At 36.3% G+C, this 23,928-nt stretch overlaps 1 protein-coding gene across 1 annotated transcript; it reads right to left on the reverse strand.

The window, feature by feature from the left end:
• Positions 1-1,977: 1,977 nt before the first annotated feature.
• On the reverse strand, positions 1,978-2,919 carry Dmac1 (distal membrane arm assembly complex 1). The gene is made up of 2 exons (NM_025849.4): positions 2,608-2,919; positions 1,978-2,396 (listed from the first exon to the last, which is right to left on the reverse strand). The coding sequence occupies exons 1-2, from the start codon at positions 2,876-2,878 to the stop codon at positions 2,332-2,334; spliced, it is 336 nt and encodes a 111-aa protein (NP_080125.1). The 5' UTR covers positions 2,879-2,919; the 3' UTR covers positions 1,978-2,331.
• Positions 2,920-23,928: the final 21,009 nt, after the last annotated feature.

A 23,928-nucleotide genomic window follows, 5' to 3' on the forward strand; every position in this document is an offset into this window, starting at 1 on the left:
ACCACTGGTAAAGATATGAACTTAGCTGAAATGTCAATAAGTGATTAAGACTCTTAAAAACTCAGTTAATGAAACGGCTGTAGGGGTTGTGAGAATAATTTCCATTCTTGAAGTTCTCTTCTGGGTACAATGGAATCAAACAACATTGGAAAAGAGAAATATTTGATGTAAAAGACCATCAAATATAGTAAACTTCACTTCTATTTTGATAAACGGCTATAGTCACCCAGGTTTCAGTAACAACCACTCTAGGCAGTTAGCACTCAGCACTAGGACTGAAGACACTTCTCAGGAAAATAAAAAACAAAACCCCCAAATACATGTTGTGTTAAAGGTTGAGATGAATATAACCATTTTTATTAGTAACATTGTAGACTAGGGTATATATGTCAAATATACTCTAACTCAATTATGGTTTCTACTGTAGTGATAAAACATCATGACTACAGGCAGCCTGGGGAAAAAAGGGTTAATTTAGTTTTACAGCTTACAGTCTATTATCATGGAAGCCAATGTAGGAACTCAGGGCAGGAACCTGGAAGCAGGAACTGAAACTCTAACGTCAGAGAGTGTTGCTTACTGGGTTGCTGCCCTTAGCTTGCTCAGCTTTCTTTTTAATACTGTCCAGGACTACCGGTGAGGGGGTGGTACTATCCACAGTGGGCTGGGCCTTCCCACATAATCATTAATCAAGAAAATATCCCAGATTTGCCCATAAGCAATCTAAAAGGGGATTTTCTTTTTTAAATTGAAAACACTAGTGTCAGGTTGAGAAAAACCAAACAATAAATAAATAAATGGCACCATTACAGTCATTATAGACAATTTTCTGATATACTCAGAAACAAACAAAAAAACAAAATTCACTTCATTACTTTAAGATTTTTAAGATTCCTACCTATACTTATGCAAGTAGTCCTAATTAAACTCGGTGTATCATTAAAAAAAAAAAAAAGACAAGAGGGGAACTTATTGAAAGGAAGGGTTGCAGAGGTAGCTAAGCAGTTGAAAGAATAGCATGAGAGGTATGATCAAAATAATTCATATTCAATGTATAGAATTCAAGAATATTAAAGTAATAATTATTAAGTATTTTCTCTCTTGGTGATATAAATAAATGCAGATTTGGCACTCCTTCTTTGCAGATTCTTTAGTCTCCAAGACCAGGGCTGAGGATATTACAGTCAGGGCTAAGACACGAGGGTTTTATAGACCTCAGGAGATGGTGTGTTGGCCAGGAGCTGGGGCTGTGTCCATGTATGGAGGGTCAAAAGCTGGATATACTGGCGGGCACTTGAGTGGGCTGGCCATGTCAGAAAGGCAGGCTGCATCGGCTCCCAGATATGTAGAACTGGGTTTTGGGTGCTATTCTTTGTGAGTTTTCCCAGTGCATGCAGGGTTGGTAGAAGGAGGTAGATGGGGTTTCCCAGCTTGTATAGAGGTTCCAGCTGAACAATATTATCTGCTCAAAATAGTAGTCAAAACTTGTAAACTGGTACTGAACTTCATAGTCCTTTTCTGCTTTGAAGAACCACCTAAATAAACATGCTTGCAGAGAAGCCTCAGTATTAGTTGACAGTAAGCATACATTACTTTTATAACTTTTTAAAGCCCTTATAAACTCATCCTAAATATCTACGGAAAAAGCCATCAGCAGATTTTTCTTTTGGAATTTTTCTCAAATATTTTCATTTACATCTTTTATTACATACTGACATTTAATGTATAAAGGAACTCCTGGCTCTCTGAAACTAAGTCAGCTGTGAAAGACAGAACTAGGAAGAAAAATTTGCTCCATCACTGAACGGATGAGCCACTAAAGGACACCCAATGGCTAGGTCCAAGGCTTTCAGATGCAATAATATAATCAGGGGTGGACTTGAAGATAATTTGGAAAGTTTGAAAAACTCTCATGTACCTATTTAGGGTTAGGTTGCCAATAACTGTTGATATGTTTAGAAAAATTAAAAGAACTACTTATTATTTAAAAAATAGTTTATTTTGCTGTTGGTTTATCATTTATCCCATTTTAATATGTTCTCAAAAACGTTATCTTTCAGTATAAACTGAACAGCACATAACCTCCCTGGACAAGACAGAGAACCATGTTTGCTTCCAAGGGGTTTATTTGTCTCTTTATAATCTGAGAGGGGGTAAACCGTAAGCATCCATGGCCAAAGAATGACAGCTCATATCTTCACAATCTTCTCGGTATGTCCTTACAGTTAAGTACATCCTTGGCCGTGTGTGCAACGAATATCCACCAACCCAACGCTTGTTCTGTCTGCCCAGAAGCCAGTGATGATAGACAACAATGAACTGCTGGTATTTTCAAATAACTGGGTGGCTCTTCCCTTTGGGGTCTACCAGAACAACTACACCCCAACAGGCAATACCTGAAAAAAAGAACAAGAAAAAAAAGTGCCTTTTGTATATTACATTTTAGTTTACCCAGTGCTCTGCATAAAGCATTTTATTTAACCCTCTCATGGTTGAAGAAGAAAGGTCGATCATTCGGTAATCTTTCTTACAGGGCCGTGAGGGGAAAGGCGTCCCAGTAATCACCCACCCCACCCCACCCCTCACGCTGTCCCCGCTCCTGCTCACTGATGCCGATGACCATCTGCAGAACGGTGCCTGGGCCAGGTGGGATTCCTTGCTTCAGGGGCCGCCTGGCCACCAAATAGACGTAGGTGCCCGCCCCGAAGAGTGTAGAGCCCGACAGCACGCGACAACTCCAGCAGGTTTTTAACTCAGGGTCCCGGGCGGGGGAGGCCGGCACGGCGGATTTCGCGGGTGGGTTCGCGGGAACCGCTGTGGAAACAGTTGGGGGGGCAGGAGCGGAAAACTCGGTACTCCCCGAAAAAGAGGACCCCATGTCAGAAGAGTGCACAGCGAGCCGAGCCTTCACTTTGAAATGCTGTAAAATGCTGCCGGAAAGCAGCACGCTGACGTAAAAGCCGCCGCGCTTCTGGGAAATGTAGTTGCAGCAGGAGCCGGGCGGAACAGGGCGGAGCTGCAGCCGCCTCAGAGGCTTGTGTAATCCAGAAGTTCAAAAGTCAAGGCTGCCTCATCCCGGTGTGTTAGAAACTGTTTTATACTACTTTATGAAAGTATAGATTTCAGTCTTCTTAAAGAAAAACTGTGGATCTCTAAGCTTCCCGACTAACACAAACTAAGGTCCTGGCATGAAGTCTAATCAACAGAGATTATATTCTAAGTAATTGTATGTTCTTACCCAAGTGCTTACCTATTGCAATTCTGTGTATTCTGCCGTTTCTCAACATACTCGTTTCCTAGTACAAGATAGACCAGTAAAGGCTCAAAGTTTTCACATTGTACTTACTTTGAAAGAAATATACAGATATAATCAAGATATTAAAAATGTGTTTGAATTACCTGGATACTCTCTTTGTTTATTAAGGTTGTGCTCTCAATTGTGTCATATTTATGATTTTAATTCTCATAAAAAAAATTAGGTGCAAACTCAGGTTAATGACTTTTTTTTACACTTTTGCATTTTTATCCTGTCAGATGAGCTTTAAAGGGCCGAGGAGATGGTTCTGTGGTTAAAGTGCTTGCTCTGCGGGCAGGAAATGTAAGATAAGTTCAGATGCTCAGAACCCACAGAATGTTGAGTGGGTATGGCAGGGCATCTATAATTCTCAGTCAGAACAAGGAGATGAACTACAAGAGAAACAGTTTAGCTACATTAGCCACGATCTGAGTTCTGGATTCAGGTGGAGTGCTTGCCTTAACATATAACGTGAGAAGCATTCAAGAGAGACTCTAGACAGTAATCCCTGGTATCCAGAGGCAACTGGGACCATACACACATCTGTACCCACACATGCAAACACATATACATGCACAACACACACATGGAAAACAAAAGACTGCATCTTTCTGACTGTGTCTTTGCAAAACAACAGGTGTCACCAACTCCAGTCTCAGCTCGCTTTTCATTCTCTCTGCTTACAGTTGGCTATCTATTTCTTGTGCTTGCTGTTCTCAGGAGGATATTGGTAAAAACTAAATTCTTATGTAGCAGTTTCCTCTAAACTGACACCTTCTAACCTGAAGGGAGGCTCCTAAAGACCCAGGAATGAAAGGAAACATAGAAGGTTCAAAAAACAAATTCATCATTTCCTAAAAACAATATTCAACCCTAAGGTTATATACACAATAAAACTTGGGCAGAGGGGACTGTGACCTACAGAGTTGGCATCCAAATTGAGCAAAGTGCCCCAGAGATTCAGCTTTCATGAGTAACCCCCATACTGGGTCAGCCTTTCAGCAAAATAGTCACCCTTGGTTCAGGAAACAGCTCAGTAAATTTCCTGGTTCACTAAGCTAAGCTTAGAATTGTTTCAGTGCTAGTAGGTTGTCCACAAGTGCCCTGTCTGGGATTAGTAAATGTTTGTTCTTGTCTCCCAAGGAAAAGTCATATAAGAAAATGTTATTTTTGAGTTTAGGTGGTTTCTTTTATAGAAAACGGGTAAAAATGGAGCAACAATTTTCAAAAGATTTTCTCATTCTGATTAACATTTAAAATGTTTTTGTTGAAGAGGAATTTAATATTTAAATTTCTCAAATAAAATGTGATATTTGGAAAGGATAAAATGTAAAAATAAAGAAGTAGTTAAATAGGTCAAAACAAAATTAAAGGAAACTGGAATAATATGTGTGTGTGTGTGTGTGTGTGTGTGTGTGTGTGTGTGTGCATGTGTATAGAGGATAGAAATAAATTATGCATGCTTTCTGTGGATACCTATATATCTATACATATATTTAATCAAATGCCTCCATGTGTTACATCATAGAAAAAGATATGTTAGGAAAGTTTTAATTTTATACCTTTGTGCTACATATATTTGTGATGTGCCAGCAATGAAACAGAGGCTATTTATTATAATTGCTGGTACTCAGAATTCTTCATATGTAAAAATGAGTTTGGGATCAGGTGCTAACTTTCCTGATTGAAAACTTTGACTATTAAGAAGCTCTTTTCAATTAGCATTCTGCTACATAACTTTCCAGATGATTCAACAGAATTTCATTTTAGAAATTCATGATTTCTGTTGTTCCTTTTCACTATGTCTTCCATTCTACATATAACATTTAATTTTTTTATGTAGCAGAGGTTAAGACATGTTTAAATTATATATTCCCGAGTAAAAAATATGCATGCTAGAATTATGCATGATTATTATTTGTATATTATATGTTACATGTTTCTTTTTTTTTTTATCATGTTTGAGACCGAGCATCCCTGGCTGCTACAGGCAGATGGCAGACAGGTATAGTTAAGGAACAATTATTCTGTTATTCTGAGCAGGGGGAATGACAACACAGCATATGTAAATATGTTAACTTTAAAGTATAAAGCAAATAATAGAAATATAAATTTTAGTACCTTATTATTATAGTACATTGGACTTTATATAGTGTGTACTTTGAAATTACTTTATTAATATTTTATGCTCAAGGTTAGCTTTCGTAGTGCAGTCATTAAAGAATATACTTTTAATTTGATATATATATATATATATATATATCTCAAGTAGGCTTCTTTTATGTAGCAGAGAAAACCACTACATAAAGACACAACTGACCAGAATAGAGAAAACAAGTGACTGTTGTGCCTGAAATGATATATCTAAAATATACCTCTATACTAGGGCTCAAGGAACATCACAGAAGAACGGGCAGAAAAATTGAAAGACAGAGGAAAGAAAGTTTGCTGAAAAGTTGTGTTTTCTATAGATGACAGGGAAGCCTCGACATTATGATTGTCCAAACCAGACCTGGACAATGGCACCAGTCAACAGGCCAGCTTGCATGGGGGGAAATCCTCATTTGTACTCTAGAGGAAAAGGTACATATAATTATTGATTTCAGATAGAAAGAAAATTAGTATTTGCTGGGAATGAGCCTCCTGCTTGACTCCCCAATAGCAAGTGATCAGCCCTAAGAACCTAGGCATACAAGCAACACTAAACAGATGAAGTAGGTTTCATATATATTTTGTGTGTATATAAGCATATATATGTGACAATAAAAACAGAACATTTATGTAGGAGGGAGCAAGGTCAGTAGCATGAGAGGTATTGGAGGATGAAGAGGAAGGGGGAAATTATGTAAATACTGTTCCCATATAAGAAAAATTCAGAAATACACTTAATTTTATGGAAAAATGAGCAAAGGAGTCACTGGGCCCACTAATCTATTGACAAATTGTCATTATGCTAAATAAACCTTAATAAGTTGAAAAAATACACTTTAGCACACATTAAAATTATCCATCAAATGAGAAGATTTTTAATCTGCTCATTTAAAGTACTTTTTATAAGATATCTGTCTTCTTATAATTGACTCAAATGCATGATTTAAAAAATTTTTGTCAGCAGCCATTTCTCTGATATTGTTCTAAAATTTAGTCGCTCTACAGAACTTAAACTTAAATGTCTTAAAACTGCAAGAAACACGTGATGAATCGAGATGGACCAATATAATTGTGGCTATAAATTATTGGAAGGGTAGTGATACCTTTTGGGAGAAATAAAGCATGAGGGTTTGAAGACAACCCCGGAGACTGATAGACAAATGTGAGGCTGTCACTAAAGGAAGAGTATGTTTACTGAGAAAGAGGAAAAGGGGGATTGATGGCTAATTTTACCTTGAATTTCTTTCATATTCATTTCTTTTGATAAGCTTTGTTTTTCACTGTGTTTCATTTGGTGCCATGGACCACAGAGTCCTGCAACTTTTCCTATTCATGTATGTACACCATTCAAATGTATTAAGACATTCCTAATCGGCAGATCCCTTCCCACATTTGTGCACCTGCTCTCCACTCCCTCTTTTCCATAAAGTAGGATTGTCAGTGTCTTGCGTATCTTTTCAGCGATGTTTCAGATCTGTATGTGTAGACTCGCCTATAATTTTAAAAGTCATTGTACATTAATCAGTATTGAAAGTTCCGGTTCCAATGTGACCATGTGCTTTCCTCCTACACTAAACCGACCCCACAATGGTAGATACCAATGTGTATTTAGTATCCCTCTATGGTTTCACTGTTTTACCTAGTGATCAGCAAATCACTACAAGCACATCACAATCATGCACACTATGGTATAGAATTTATATGAACATGTAAGCTTTACCAATCTGTTATAGAAATTGTATTATCCAATTTATAAATCTAAGCAACAAGTTCAGGAATATCTGCTCTCAAAACTCAGAACTATTTGTATTAAATCTTTCTTTCTCTGGTTAAATGATTTAATATATCTTTTTAGTAAATTTGCATATCTTTAGCCTGTTTGCCTTCCAGCTTTTCTGTCCTCTCACTAGATGGATGAATGTTTTTGTGTTACGTAAATTTGTACCATTTTTCTCTCAATTTGATATTTATCTTTTGATTTTGTTGGCCATATTTTTACTAAATTTATTTATTTTGGCATTTGTAGACATCACATATTAAACACAGGGCCTTACTCATGCTATACAAGAGTTCTTCTACTAAGCTACATCCCAACCATACCACATCTATTTTTTATACCCATGGTCTTTCCCAAGTTAGCTTCTGGGTGTCATGTAAATTGAAAAAAAAAAAACCTTTCTTCTTCTATGGGTGTTTCTCATATTTGACTGTTTACAAATTTCTTGAAACTCAAATGAATTTGAAATTTTCCCTGTTATGTGTCTAGAATATAAGCAGACTTTCTTTTCCCCTCAGAGGTGAGTTAGTTTTCTAAACATTATTGAATGAGCTGTTTTTCCTTGCCTATTCAAATCTCTTTGGTCTATTGATTCCTCTGTTACTGACATGTAGGCTACTCTATTTGCAGTTTATTCAATAAACAATTTTTTTCTAAAATAAAAGTAAATGTCACATGTATATACATTCCTTCCTGAAACATACACTCTGTTCCAGTGTCTGCCTACTTGTTCGTGTATGCATACCATACTTTTTCAGTTATGGAATTCCTGTCACTTTTGAACATTTGAAGACTTCTCCCTTGTATGCTCTTGACTTTCTGTGGGCTACGTTTATACTTTGAGAATTCTGATGAAATTTTGCTGATAGTATTAGATTTGTATTAGATTTATACATTAATCTATTAAGAACTGACATATTTATCAAAGCGATAAAATGATAGCACTGAAAGACATCAAGTATACTTTATTTTTGTATAGTTCCATAGCATTTTGTAGTCTTTTATTGATACTTATTTCAGACATTTTAAAAGAATTATGATTTTTAAATAGTCTTGTAAATGAGGCTTCTTTTTTCCCCTAAGATTTTTTTCCAGTTTTTAAAATCTAATTGGAGCATTAAACATGATAGAAGAAGAAAAAAAATCTTGTATAAAATCTCCTATGAAAGGAAACTGTGAAAAGTTCCTGATTAGACAGAAACCATTCCATCTCCAAGTGAGAATACTCAGCGTAACTGTGGTCTCATAAAATGAATTGGATAGGATTCCTTTTGTGTCTATTTTGTGGAAAAGTTTGAAGAGTATTGGTATTAGGTCTTCTTTGAAAGTCTGATAGAATTCTGCACTAAAACTATCTGGTCTGGGTTTTTTTTTGGGGGGGGGTAGACTTTTAATGATGGCTTCTATATTTTAGATGTTATGGGACTGATAACATCTACCTGATTTCACTTTGATAACTGGTATCTGTCTAGAAATTTGTCTATTTCATCCAGATTTTCCACTTTTATTCAATATAGGCTTTTGTAGTAGGATGTGATATTTTTTAAAAATTTTCTTAGTTTCTGTTGTTATATCCCCCTTTTCATTACTTATTTTGTTAATTTGGATACTATATCTCTGCCCTCTCATTAGTCTGTCTAAGGGAATCCAGCTCTCTCCCAGTGGTATATGGGTATGGAGCACTGTGGCACAAGATCAGTTCTGGGTTCAAATGGAAACCAGAAGGATTCTCAAAGAAGGCATCTTTTAACTATTGCTCATTCTTTTTGGGTTTTCAAGACAAATTTCTCTGTGAAGTAGCATTGGCTATCCTAGAACTCACTTTGTCTTTGCAGACCAGAATGGCCACACAGAAGTATTTCCGCCGCTGTCTCCAAAGTATATTCTATATTCTAGTTGATTTGTGTATGAGATTCTTTATTTCCCTAGATTCTAATATAAAATTATCAATACATTATGGTTGACCCTCCAAAACAGGGCAGTTTTCTTTTTTGTGCTATCTTTATTAATCTGAGAGATCAGTAGTGTGCCTACCACACACACACACACACACACACACACACACACAGACACACACACACACACACACACACACACACACACACACAACACACCATAAATTGATACCATCTCTTCATTTTTGTGAACCTTAGAAATCCTTAAATACTCTCATAGTGATCTCTGTTGAAAAGCTTTCAAAGGAATTTCCTATGAAATCATCAAAAAATTGTATTTTTTGTGGGGGGAAGACTCGACACTTTTCTTTTGCATATTGGTAATCTAATTTTAATGAAAAACCATTTTTAAAAGCATTTTCAATAACTGCAAGGATGTAATGAGATATTTATCTCAATTTTTACATTCCATAACCACAGGCTATGACCATGAGATGTGAATGCTCAGTGGGAGAACACTTGTCTCACATGAGTAAGACCCTGTGTTTGATAAGTGATACCTAAAACTTTATAAGATATTATTTTATGGAAAGATTTTATTTTTTAGATAGAATTATGTTATGGCATGTTCAGTGGTTTGACTAATCTATTCTCTAATGTGAAGAATTAAATCTTTGTGCTTGAATATCCAAATAATTATCCTTCTCTATAAATACACTGAAGTTCTGTGGTGTTTGTTTTAAATCGTTCTTATTAGTTGTCTTAATCAAAAGCCATTTATTTTCTCTCTAAGCTGATACATTGTTTCAGAAATGCTTGTTTATATCATACCCATTCAGACCATAACCATTTCATTGCTTCATTACAACTCCATGAGCAAAGTATCATGCCTTACTTCTACTGATCATTATAATGTTCAAAATGTAACTTGTTGGCCAGCACCAGGTCACCTTGGGTTCGGAGTCAGGTAACACCCCCAAGGTCTCTAAAGGACTCTTCAGGTGATTTTAGGACCTCTGATGAGTGGAACACAATTTCTGTTCCAATCCAATCGTGCAGGACCTGAGACAACATTGGGAAGCAGAAAAACTGGCCTGACCAGGGGCACAAGTCCTTTCCTGTCAGCACCAGCCCCAGGTCACCTTGTGCAGCAGACAACCCCAAGGTCCCTAGAGGACTCTCCACATGATCTTAGGAGCACTGACTAGAGAGCTCCACGCTCCTCAAAGGAGAGAGCACTTCCAGGCACTGTAACACGCCCAAAATCTTTGACAACAGGATCCCAGGATAAAAAAAAGCTTGGTCACACCAGTATTTGAGGGTCTCAGAGGAACTTGACTGCCAAGAACTCTGACACACCCAGAATCTCAGGTTCACAGGAGTCCACAAGCAAAGGATCACAGAGAAAGCTGGACTCTGAGGAGTCCTGAATCAACTGGGATTATAGGAAGGACAGGCTCCAATCAGATATATGGAGTACAGCAAATACTTGAGATAATCAGATGGCAGGAGGCAAGCATAAGAACAGAAGCAACAGAAACCAAGGTTACTTGGCATCATCAGAACCAAACTCTCCCACCATAGCAAGTCCTAGATACACCATCACACCTGAAAAGCAAGACATGGATCTAAAGTGACTTCTTATGATGATGATGGAGGACTTTAAGAAGGAAAAAGAGGAAAACACAGGTAAACAGCTAGAATCCTTTAAAGAGGAAACACAAAAATACCTTAGAGAATTACAGGAAAACACTACCAAACAGGTGATGGAATTGAACAAAATAATCCAGGATCTAAAAATGGAAGTAGAAACAATAAAGAAAACCCAAAGGGAGACAACTCTGGAGATAGAAACCCTAGGAAAGGAATCAGGAACCATAGATACGAGTATCAGCAACAGAATACAAGAGATGGAAGAGAGAGTCTCAGTTGCAGAAGATTCCATAGGGAACAAGGACACAACAAAAGAAAATACAAAATGCAAAAAGATCCTAACTGAAAACATCCAGGAAATCTAGAACACAATGAGAAGACCAAACCTACAGATAATAGGAGTAGATAAGAATGAGGATTTTCAACTTAAATGGCCAGCAAATACACCATTGCATATGCCAGCAAGATTTTTCTGAAAGGACCCTGTTATAGCTGTCTCTTGTGAGGCTTTGCCTACTGAGACTTTAGTTGTTATTTTCTTTCCCTATCCTTTCACTCTTAGCTCCATGTGTATATGCAGTCTTGATGTCTGCCATTTGTAACTGTTTTACTGACTTGGGATGCTTCTTTTATACAGGTTATTATAGCTTGTTCTCTGAGTGGGCTTTTGTGTTTTGTTTTTTTTTTAATAGAACCTTTAGAAAATTAACACACAAACTTAGTACCTTCCAATCTATGAGCATTGGAGACCTTTCCATGTTCTGATATCTTGCTCAAGTTTTTTTTTTCAGCGACTTGAAGCCCTTGTCATATGGTCTGTCACTTACTCAGAGTTTCACCAAGGTATTTTATATTATTTGGTGGCTATTGTGAAGAGTATTGTGTCCCTAACTTCTTTCTTGGCCTGTTTATTGCTTGCATAGAGGAAAGCTATAGATATCTTTGAGTTAAGTTTGTCTCCAGCCACTTTGCTGAATGTCTTTATCAGCTGTATAAATTCTCTGAGAAATTTTTTGTGTCACTTATGTATACTACCATATTGTCTGCAAAAAATGACAATCCTAACAAAAGCAATCTACAGAATCAATGCAATATCCATCAAATTTCTAACACAATTCTTTACAGATTTCAAAAGAACAATTCTCCACTTTATACTGAGAGAACAATTCTCAAGTTTACATGGAAAAAAGCGATAGATAAAACCATCATGAAATATAAAAGAACTTCTGAAGGTTTCACTGTTCCTGTACTACAGAGATATAGTGATAAAAACTGCATGGTATTGGTATAGAAACAGACAAATGGATCAATGGACTATAACTGAAAACCCAGAAATAAACCCACACTCCTATGGACACTTGGTTTTTGACAAAGAAGCTAAAACCATACAATGGAAAAGGAAGAATATCTTTATCAAATAGTGCTAGTCTAATTAGATGTATGCACAGGATGCAAATAGATCCATATTCATCACTGCACACAAAACTCAAGTACAAGTGGAACAAAGACCACAAAGTAAAACCAGATACACTAACTCTAATAGAAAAGAAACTGGGGAATAGCTTTGAACTCATCATTGCAGGACACAACTTCCTGAACAGAACACCAATGGCTCAGGCACTCAGGTCAAGGATTACTCACTGGTGCCTCATGAAACTAAAAAGCTCCTGTAAGTAACATCACACTATCATTAGGACAACACAACAGTCAACAAGTTGGGAAAAGATCTTCACTAACCCTACATTTGATGGAAGGCTAATATCCAAAATATATAAAAAACTCAAGAAGTTAAACAACAACAATCCAAATAACCCAATTTTAAAATGTAGTACACAGTCAAACAGAGAATTCTCAACAGAGAATGAATGAGAAGTACCTAAAGAAATGCTCAACATCATTAGTCATCAGAGAAATGCAAACCAAAATGACTCTCCATGATCCCTTCATGCCTTCAAAACCTGGGTGATGCATAGGCATTACCAAGCCCTGCTTTCAACACAGGTAGAACCATGGCTGCTTCTGGAAAATAGCTTCTTTGTGCTCTCAGGAAACAATTCCCAGAAGACTTTATTTACCTCATGGATGCAGACCTCTTCTTAGTCTCTGCTAACTTCTTATCTCTATCTATCCAAAATTTATAGTCCCAGTAATGTAAAGGTTTCTCTTCATTGTTGCTGGTCTTTTGTTAATCATAGCTGACTCCTCAACTCCGGCTGACTAGAATTAGAGTCACAATTCAAAATAGAAAGATAAGGAACAAAATAGCCCTAAGAGAGCTTTCAATATTTCCTCTGAAGCTTCACCAGCCAGGCCACCATTCTCTCCACTGCTCTCAACAGCCTTATCTTCCAAGCTCCTAAGGAACATCCCACCGAGGTCTCAAGACTCAATGGATTTATAGCCCAAAGATGAAAAGTTCTCCACAATCACACCCCAAACATGGTCAGATTGATCACAGCAATATCCTACTATGGTGAGTCCAACAAAGCCATGACTAAGAAAGCAAGTTGGAGAGGAAAGGGTTTATTTGGCTTACAGTAACAGGGCTACAAGATTTAAGAGTTTGTTATGCTAGCTTTCAGTTTTGCTTTGCTTCAGTATTTCCTCCCAGTGGCCCAATTCCTTCCTTTTGGAATGGTATGCATATTCTCTGCCACTGTATGTTGGAAATATAGAATTTGTTCTTATATTTTACAGGGAAATACAATTAAGAGCTTGGTTTTAGTCTCAGAAGAGTCTTTGACACTGTGATTGTGAATGACTATGGGATACTTAAATTGAACTAAATTCACTTTAGAAGATGATGGATGTCCGGGAATAGAATGAGGTAGTTTCCATGAGAATACCCTCCATACACACCCGTTCAGGGTGATTCGTCCAAAGTTGGTGGAGCTGTTTGGGAAGGATTATGAATTGTGGCCTTTTTAGAGGAGATATGTCACCGTGGGTAAGATTTGAGATTTTATTTCTATTCTATTCTCCCATGCTATTTCTAGTGAGCTCTCTCAGTCTTATGGTTGTTGTCTCATGATATGAGCTCTCAGCTACTTCTCCAGTACTATGGCTGCCTCTCTACTGCCATTCTCCATGCCATGATAGCCAGAAACTTATCCATGAAATTGTAAGCCCCAAATAAATACTTTCTTATAAAAGTTTCCTTGATCATGATGTCATAGCACAGCAATAAATAAGTAACTACTCATTACTTATCTCTTTACTTAAAGGATTAGGAGTAGCCCTGATGACAAAGTCAACAAGTACTCTACAAGTGCAGCAGAACTGACTTCCTGAAAGGACTGATGATCACTAATCCTTCCCAATGCTCTATAATGAGGGTATCCTTTACTGTCTCCTCCTAAATGCACTTCTTAGAATTCTCATATGGGTTTCTTAGTCCCTATAGATAATGCTGATACATGTGCTCTTAGTGTATATTCATTTATATTCATATTCAAAGAATGCTCTTACTCTTTGGCATGATGCTTTTTTACCTAATTGGCACTCAATAAATATATGTGTACTTCATTACTGATACATAGTGTTCAACCTGTATTTAATATAGTGTTTTCCATGTTCTGGATACACGCTAGTAAATTCAGGGTTCTCCTTTCCCTTTCTGTAGTTTGAACTGACAAGAGGCTTGAAAAATAAACAATTGAAAATGGCATTCCTGAAGGTAACCATCAAGTGTAATAAGGCTCAAGTCAAATGGCTGAGCTGTCACAGTAAAATACACCCTATTGACTTCCTTCTCACTAGGGAAAAGCACTGCATGCCACTTACCACAGACAGCCAACAGAAAAAGGATCACCCTGAAAACTGCAGGAGGGAATACCTTGTTCAGTTTCTACAAAGACACAGATACAGCTTTTCACATATAATCACATTTTTTTAAATGGAAGTTGTACATAGACACCATAATCATCTTACTTTAAGAAACAGTACACTGCAGTTAAAAATCAAATCAACATAACCAACAACAAGGAACAATGATAGAAAGAAAGAAAGAAAGAAAGAAAGAAAGAAAGAAAGAAAGAAAGAAAGAAAGAAAGAAAGAAATTCACAAAAATGTATTAAATGCAAATACCTAAGTAAAGTGGAAATTTCTGGATTCTGTGGAAACTCTGTTGTTTTTCTGGAAGCTGTCTTGTGATGCTGAGGTAGACTTATGAGAAGGCATGTGACGTTTCGCTGAAGGAGACACTTGAGAGGGCATGTGATGTTTGGAAAGAGTTAAGTAGAACCCCATGGACAGTGAAAGGTTGCTCTTGCATTGGTAAGCAGTGCAATGCTTTGCTGATCTTCGCTAGCTGCACAACTCTTTGCTGATTTTCTGTTTGTAGAGAGAAATATGTCAAAGAGCTTCTCAGGGTATTCCTACAGATTCTGGCCTCTTCTCTGACTTGTGCAGATTCAGCAGAACCTTGCCATTTTCGCTGGATCAAGCCAATGATACACATTCTTGTTGTTGATGTTTTCTATAGACTGCTGGTATCCTAAAAATGAAGAGTGGAATTATCTCCAAAGAACTACTTCTAAACTGGTCCACAAACCCTTTTCCTATAAATCTTCTTCTCCCCCTCCCTCTGGTCATTGGGCTGGAAGGAACACACAGAACCTAAATAAAATACTAAACCGATATCTAATGAAGAAGAGGGTGTGAAGTAGGGTGGCAATTACACAATGTCCAGGTTAGAATTTTTCAACACAGCTCCCACCTCAAAGGGGAGAATAGATGATAACTTATTGTGGAGCCAGATATGAATGACCATGACCAAGGAACACTGATTCAGGCTACCTCAAAATTCTATGTTCAAATGCAAAAGTAGTTTCATGAGGTTTCTATAGCAGCAGAACAAAACATAATCATAAATCATAATATTTTCAAAATACCTTGTTAGAAAAGTAAGTTTTATCCAGGCAGAGGGAGGTCAATGGTAGGTCTCCAATGTTATCTGATAGCATTCATGGCCTTTTGGTTAGTGGAAATTAGAGTTTCTTAAGGTAATACATTTCAAGGTTTGTTATCTGCTAGTCTCAGTCCAACCCAGAAATGGACGAGGAAAGATTATCTCTCCTGAGCTAAAGATAGTCCAAGATAAATTGTAATTAGGCTCCCATTCTGCAACATTCCATCCTTTCCATATCATTGAAGTTCTAATCATCCAGTCGTTGATACACGTAGCTTACAACGGTCATGGCAGATACAGCTTTTATCTGTCATTGCAGACACATCTTCTTTTCAAGAATTCTCATTTACAAAATCTTAGTAGGAAATTCAGCATATCCATAAGCATGTCTAGTATCTAGAAACATAGAGGTTTAAATAAAAATCCCTAAGATACAAAAAGATACAAAAGTGTGTGTGTGTGTGTGTGTGTGTGTGTGTGTTTCATAGTTGAATACAAGTTTATGATTTGAATTTGGGAGAAGGAGTGTTTGAGGTTTTAAAAGAAAGATAGTGGGTGGATCACGGAGCAACATGTAAATGACACTGAATCACTTACCCTAAGGCAAGGTTAAGATATATAAGGAATTTACACTGGTAAAATGTTTTGAAATTAAATAGAGTTTCTCTATGCATTTATCTTGTGGCAATATTTTAACAAATTGATGATTTTTGCAACCAGAATTTTGAAAATTCTTGTATACTGAAAATTCTTACAATCATTGCCAACTGAGTCTCATGCTGCCTGGCATTTCTATGCCACGTAAAATAGCTGACACCTTTGAATAGTCACAATACTTACATACATACATCTCAACTCTTGGTAGTATCAAATTTCAATGAGAACCAAAGACAAAAAGTATCATTTAATGTGTTTTTCAATAAAAATGTGACATTATGAAATCAAGTATCCTTATGTCTGAGTAGTAATGCTTGCATTGACTAAGTTTAAAAATTTTTGTGTAGACTAAGGATATATACCAAGTTTATATTCCCTTGGGTCAGAGTATTTACCTTCATTGTATGGAATAATTACTTAAAGCTCATCTGTAATAAATGGTACTTCATGATTCCTTGAATATTTTTAAACCTAAGAAATCTAAGGTATACACTGGCAAGGAAAGAGAGGACCTGTTCAACGGCATATTTCTGAACACAGGCTTTACAAGCTCTCAGCTAAAAATAGTTTAATTATTTCAGGTTTTCCCATAATGCTCACTTATTTCAACAGTATCTGCCTCTCTATTCCCTTGCTTCTTATTAACTGCCATGAGAAAGGACCTTATATCGATCCTTTTTGTAATCTTTTCAGGCCTGGTGGGTATTGCATGGCTGAACATCTGGGAATGCTGTTCTATGCTGTCTCGTGAGTCAGAGGATGAGAAGATGGGCCCCAGGTGTCTTGCAGTCCACTGCACCTTAAAGATTGCTGACACTAATCCACCTAGCACCGTGCTGTCAAGTCGGATGACTCCAGGGAAGCTGCTGATGTAAAGCATAAACAGCCCAAGGGAGATAACTGTGCTTAGTGATAAAAATGCACAGTTTTCCTAGAATTATAATTTATTCCAGAATTTCCTTCCAGAGCATGTCCTGGTAAATGACTTAGATTTGAGTGAAAAATAAACTGAAAGTGAAAGAAAATGAAATGGTAATATGAATTAAAATGTCTGAAATGTCTTCCAGTTGATATATTATCTGATTTAATACAACAGTGGAATGGCAATAGATATTATCCTCCCCATTTTACTTAGTAGGTCAAGGTCTAGAATGGTTAGGTAGTTTGCCCAGGATTTTTGCTAGCAGAATGAGAAACTGAAACAGAACAAAATATAACAAAGCAAAACTCAATCTACCATTCAGCCAGAAACTGAATATGATTTTGCATATCAGCAAATTAAGCCTTCATAACAATATTATGAAGCAGAAAAGCATACTTGTCCCATTTTATAAAAATAAATATACAAGGGTTCAGGTATAAGACATTACTTAAATGAGAAGTTGAAGGCTTGATTTAAATCCAGACTTCTGAACCTACCTTTTTTTTTTTGATCTCCTCGTTGTGATATAGCCTGGCTCACTGAATGCATATTCTTCCTGCAGTATGAGAATTCTGGCTGTGCTCTTTGTTGAGGTGATGTCCATAACATGCATTACATACTGCCTGGTCCATAATTGGGAGCTGCTACATGTGGCAATAGTATAGCAACATATTCCTTTCATTAAAAAGATTTAAAAATATATTATACCTATTTTGGGATTAAAATATTAAATTCATCATAGATTTCAGTGTGAAAGAAAGATAGCTTCTCAGGTTGTGGTGTGAAAGTCCAGATTTCAGTAACAAACTGTTACTTTTTTAATTGGAGATGTTATCAGTGTAGGTCAGATTGGCAAGGTAGGGAGTGAAAGAACATTCTTCCAGTGCGGGACCCCACATGGTACCTTATTCCTGACCTTGTGAGTTCAAAGTATCATACTTAAACGCTTCAAAATTTGCTTGTTTGTTGTTTTTTAACTTATGTAACGTTTTTCTCAATGCTGAAAATTGAACCCAGGGCCTTACCTCTGTGAGACGACTTTAAAAGCCTGATCTACATCTTCAGTTCAGTCCTTCCTCAAACTTACTTTGTCAATATAATTTATTACATCATTTAGAAAATAACTAAGGTAATATGGGAAAGACAATTTTGGAAAACCTAATATTCAAATCCATTTTTTTAATCAATGAACATCTCTTTAGTCCTACATTGTTTTTGCCATCACTTTAAATTATATGTGGTTTAATGAAGCAAAATGCTTGGAAAGCCGTTTGCTCAAGTTCACAGATTTGTACATGTATAAACTATATAAATGACTTTTAAAGGCAATTACATATCATATTTTACCAACTACACTAAAATAAAAATGGTGATGGCAGTTGTGTCTTACTTTCCCCATAATGGTTGGCCAAGTTTCTTAATTTTTGATTGAAAGAAATGGAGTCAAGGCTTCACTTACTTAAGAGGTTTGGAACAAACTAAAGGATGATATAAAATTCAACTTCATAAAATACAGAATCAATAGGTGCTTGTTTCCAATAAGGTGATCAAGAACTGCCTTGTGAAGAAAACATATATTGAATATCAGTTAAGTAATGAAGATTCCTGTTCCTTTTAGAGGCAGTGTGGATAAATTATTCTAAGGAAAATAAGAAATAGACTTGAAAATTCCAGCACCTAATGTATGGATATAGAGTAATTTAAAACACTTTTGTTGAACCACAAAGATGGCTCAGTGGGTAAAAGCATTTTCTGAACAAGCCTTATGTGAGATTAATCCTTGGATCTCATTGGAACCCATATGAAGCAGGAAGGAGAAAACTAACTCTCCAAAGTTGTTATCTATCCATGCATGAGCCACACACTTAAAAAATCAACATGCTTACACAATAAAATTTTAAAAGATTAAAATACTTTTATCTAATATACAAATCAGTGATTGACTCTTTGTATGAAGATGTTTAGTATATTAGTCTGTAAATATTGTTGGTACATGTTAATATTATTTAATAGCCATGATATTAGAAATGTCAAAACAGTCTGCTCAGTTATGTTGTCATAATATATTTGGCTATTCTTGAACAAAGGAATAATGTCACAGATATTAAAAAAAAGCCTATAAATTGGAAGAAACATTTTGGACTAAACAGTGCAGGTGTAACTTCTTGGAAAATTAGGACATTAACCAAAAGAGTTTGTTTATGCCTTCATTCCTAAATTTTCCTTGACCATTTCATAAAGCTATGAGGATTCTTGCTCAATTTCAGATACACTTTAGTCTCTGCATTGATGATATGACTTTTCTTTTCAGAAATGATCCACAGTGCCTGCCAGGCTACCCTCAGAGTAAGAACTTACATAGTAACAATAAAGGAGGCATCATTTTCCAGATGGTGGCTTTTCATCACAGCTTCGTTTGTTACTAGAAAGCCAATCACTAGGAAATTACTCTTCATTTTATGGTGTCTTTAAAAGTATAAGTAGGATCAAAACAAATTGAAATTTCATTTTTCTTTTATCTATAACTATAAATAAACATGTTCAATACATTTTTAAATACTGTGGTTTTACAAGATTAGCTTTGGAAATATATTTTTTAAAATGAGCATATAGAAAAAATTTGACAATGTTAATATTACCAATATAAATTAATGTTTTCATGTCATATTTGAAGCTTCATGAAATTTCCACCCCACCAATTTTAAAAGATTTCTCATTTGTATTGAGGTACTGTATATCTGTCATAACATTCATGTAACTTGGAATATTGATAAATTACGGTGAATATATAAATATTATGTTGTAAGCTAAATTCCAAGCTAGTTGTCTCATATTTATTAAAGTGAATCCCATCTCCTAAAGATGTAAGGGGCTAATATTTTAGAAAAGTTGTGCATATAGATACTTTTAACAATATAACTTATAATATAAAAATGAGTTCTTTCTAAAATTTCTCATTAAAATGCAAAGTTCACTTTCATGTTATATACATCTGCTCTCATTTTCAAACAGTGTACTTCTATGTTTATAATGATTATGACAATGTGACTAGATCAAACATATGAAAAAGATAATGGTGATACGAGTATTTACTATGTGCTGTAAACAATAGAAAAGGGACTTTAAAATACTCAAGGATAAAATGAACTCTCTTCTCAATAATATTTGTAAGAAGTATAAATTGTGTCCCCAAAATGACCATTTCAAACTTTGTCAAACAGAGAAGAGAATCAGTTGAGGGTCCAGTGAAAACAACGTCTGGAGAACCTGATCCAAAATTTTTATTTTCCAATTCAAACAAGAATATGGTTGATCCTTTGGTCAGACTTTAAAGAAACATTGAGAAAGGGATGAGCTATAATCTAAGCAGAAACAACACAGAGATGGCTAAGATAGGAACAATGTCCTACCTTGGAAATATATAAAATCTAGACAACTAAACAGCATGTGGGTTTAGAAAGATGCAGAAACAATTCCAGTACCTGCTCTCCCTTTCATCCTACATCTTTCCTAATCTGCACATGGTATGTGTTAGGGTTATCATTGTTGTGAGGAAACAGCATGGCAGAATCAACTTGGGGGATGGAAGGGGTTTACTTAGCTTGCAATTTCATATCACTATTCATTCTTTTTTCATATTTTATATCCTTTATTTTTAATTGGATATTTTATTTATTTAAATTTCAAATGTTATTCCCTTTCCTGGTTTCCCCACTGCAAACCCCCTTTCCCATCCCCCCTTATCTTGCTTCTATGAAGGTGCTCCCTGACTCACCTACCCACTCCTGCCTCACTGCTCTAGCATTTTCCTATACTGGGTCATTAAACCTTCACAGGACCAAAGGCCTCCCCTCCCACTGATGCTAGATAAGGCCCCTTCAGCTCTTTCATTCCTTCCCCTAACTTCTCCACTTGGGTCCCAGTGCTCAGTTGGCTGCGAGCATCCACATCTATATTGGTAAGGATCTGGTAGATCCTCTCAGGAGACAGCTGTATCAGGCCCCTAATAATAAGAACTTCTTGGCGTCCACAATAGAGTTCGGGTTTGGTGTCTGCTTATGGAATGGATCCTCAGGTGGGGTAGTCTTTGGATGGTGTTTCTTTTCTCTGCTCCACTCTTTATCCCTATATTTCCTTTAGACAGGAGCAGTTCTAGGTTAAGTCCCAGATGCCAGGAAAGCAAGAGCCTCTAGGACACCATGGGGATGACATTAGCTGAAATACCCCACAAAGAGGAAGGGGAACCTGTCCACATCATATCTAGAGTCTAGGCATGACCCCCCCAGTTGAAGGATCGAGCCACACACCCATCTCCAAAATTTTAACTCAGATTTGCTCCTGTCACTATTCATTCGTGAGTGAAGTAAGGAAAGGAACTTAAATGGGGAAGGAACTTAGAGACAGGAGCTGATACAGAGTCTGTGGAGGAGAGTTGCATATGGCTTCTTTCTTTTATGGCTTTCTCAATATGATATCATATAGAAACCAGGACCTCCATCCCAAGGTTGGCCTTACCTGCAGTGTACTAGGATTTCCTCCATCCAGCACTAATTAAGAAAATACTCTATATACTTGTCTGCAGCCCAATCTAGTGGATGCATTTCTCAATTGTGGTTCCTACTTCTCAGACGACTCTAGCTAGTGTCAAGTTGAACTAGAACTAGCCATTACAGTGTCCTCTGATATCTAGGGGTACCATGAAAAGTCATCAGTAGAAATAAGTGAATTTCAACAAGATTTTTACTGCGAATTGTACAAGATGGGAACAAAAGGCAAAATGTACATAATTGCAAACAGTATATTTATAAATGTATTAGTGATGATGCCTCTTGTAGTTTGACTCTTAGCTGTTCTCCAAATGTCCATAAGTTGAAAGCATGTTGGCCACTATTGGAAGGTGGTAAGAACTTTCAAAGGACGGATCAAGTAGGAGGCCTTGCAGTTTGTGCCTTTAAAGAGGCTAGAGGAACCATACCCCTTCCACTTTCTTTCTCTAAGAGGTCCCAGAGCAACAGATTGGCCTAACTATGATTAGTAAATCTGAAACTGGAACTAAAATAAGTGTTTTATTAAGTTGATCAATTCAGAGCAGAGTAACACAGCATGACTTAAGTGAGAGAGTGTATTTCTATTGAAAGAAATACAAATAACCCTTCTATCTTAAATATATTCAGCCTTGAACATGTTCTGCTAACCACGATGAAGCAAAAGGAATCCTATTTACTCATTCAAGTGGAAAAAAATAAAGATGCCAAAGGTAAAAATTTCATGTCTTTGAATCTCAAGGAGAAATAACTTTGAGAGATGAAAAACAAGGTAAGTTCTCTGTTTCTCAGTCTCACAATGTAGAATGAGATTTCTGGGTAGAGAGCAAAGATCGGGTAACTACAGAGGCAAGAAGTCTTAATGTACTGAGGTAGACCCTTCAGCTGGATTCCAGTCAGCAAGTATATATGAAGAAACTAATAAAAGCCATTTGAACAATACTTTCAACAAGACTGGAGGAGAGATATCTTCTCAGCTCAGAAAGTAACTCCATAGTTCCTATTCTCAAAAGCCACAGTACCATGTTCATAAAAAGCAAGCCTTCAGTGATGAGGAAAAACAAATCTGAGACAAACTTTACTGAAAGACACAGTTATCAAAACTATTTCACGAGGACAGAAAAAATATGGATAGCACAAATCTGTTAAGGATTATTCACTCTTAAAAGCACCACAGGAGCAGTCAGCAGTTCGGATGAATTTCATAATCTTTCCCAAGTGTGTAATGAAGAAATGATGTCTTTGTATACAACCTGTTACAGAAAAGTCAGGAAGAGAAGGCACTTCTCATTCTGTGAGGCTACCATCACTTTTGATACAGAGCACCGTTATCTCCTTGCTTCCAAAAACAGAGGGCATTATGAATTTCAGGTCAATATATTTTACAAACAAATGTCAAAAATGTAGCCACAGTTTAGCCTAAATGATACCAACAGCATAACAAAAATAATTATGGCATTTCCCCCAGTAATACAGTTGGCTCTTCTGGTCTTAATAGACACAAATGGTAAATGTGCATACATTCAGGCAAAACATGTATACACAAAAAATATAAAATAACCAATTTCTAAAAATCAGCAAAAAAGCAAAGGCATCTACTATTACCACTCAAAGTATAGTTTTAAGCCAATACAATCAGGTAAGATAAAGAAACAAGCGACATCTAAAGGAAGAACAGAAAAGACAATTGTCTATGACAAAACTGTAAAATTATTAGAAACTTAGAAGACATTATAAAAGCTACATGTTCAAAGACTAATTTGCATTTAGGGAAGGTTATTTTTTAATGTATGAACAAAGAAAATAATAGCATATGAAAATATATCATCAAAGAGGATAAAGTCAAATAGAAAGCACAAAACATACATGAAAAATAGAGCCAAGCAAACAAAAGGAAGCAAATAATAACAGCAATGAAAAACAAACAAAAAACAGTAGAAGAAAACTTAGTGGAATAATGAGCAGTCAAGCATGTATGATATGTATGAAAAGACAGGGCATAGGCTCAGAGAAACCCTTTGCAAACTATATAGCAGGTAATTGTCTTATATCCTTTGTTAGTATAAAAGAATTATAAAAACATTAAGCAAATCAATAAAAAACAAAATTTAAATTTCTGCTAAA

Source organism: Mus musculus, chromosome 4 (assembly GCF_000001635.26).
Source record: "Mus musculus strain C57BL/6J chromosome 4, GRCm38.p6 C57BL/6J".
NCBI classification, from domain to species: domain Eukaryota; kingdom Metazoa; phylum Chordata; class Mammalia; order Rodentia; family Muridae; genus Mus; species Mus musculus.

Excerpts from the sequence above, each read along its gene's own strand:
- Dmac1 (NM_025849.4), bottom strand. The coding sequence starts at position 2,878 with ATGGGGTCCTCTTTTTCGGGGAGTACCGAGTTTTCCGCTCCTGCCCCC. Across the intron at positions 2,397-2,607 it reads GCAGATGGTCATCGGCATCA|GTATTGCCTGTTGGGGTGTA; the intron begins GTGAGCAGGAGC and ends TCTTTTTTTCAG.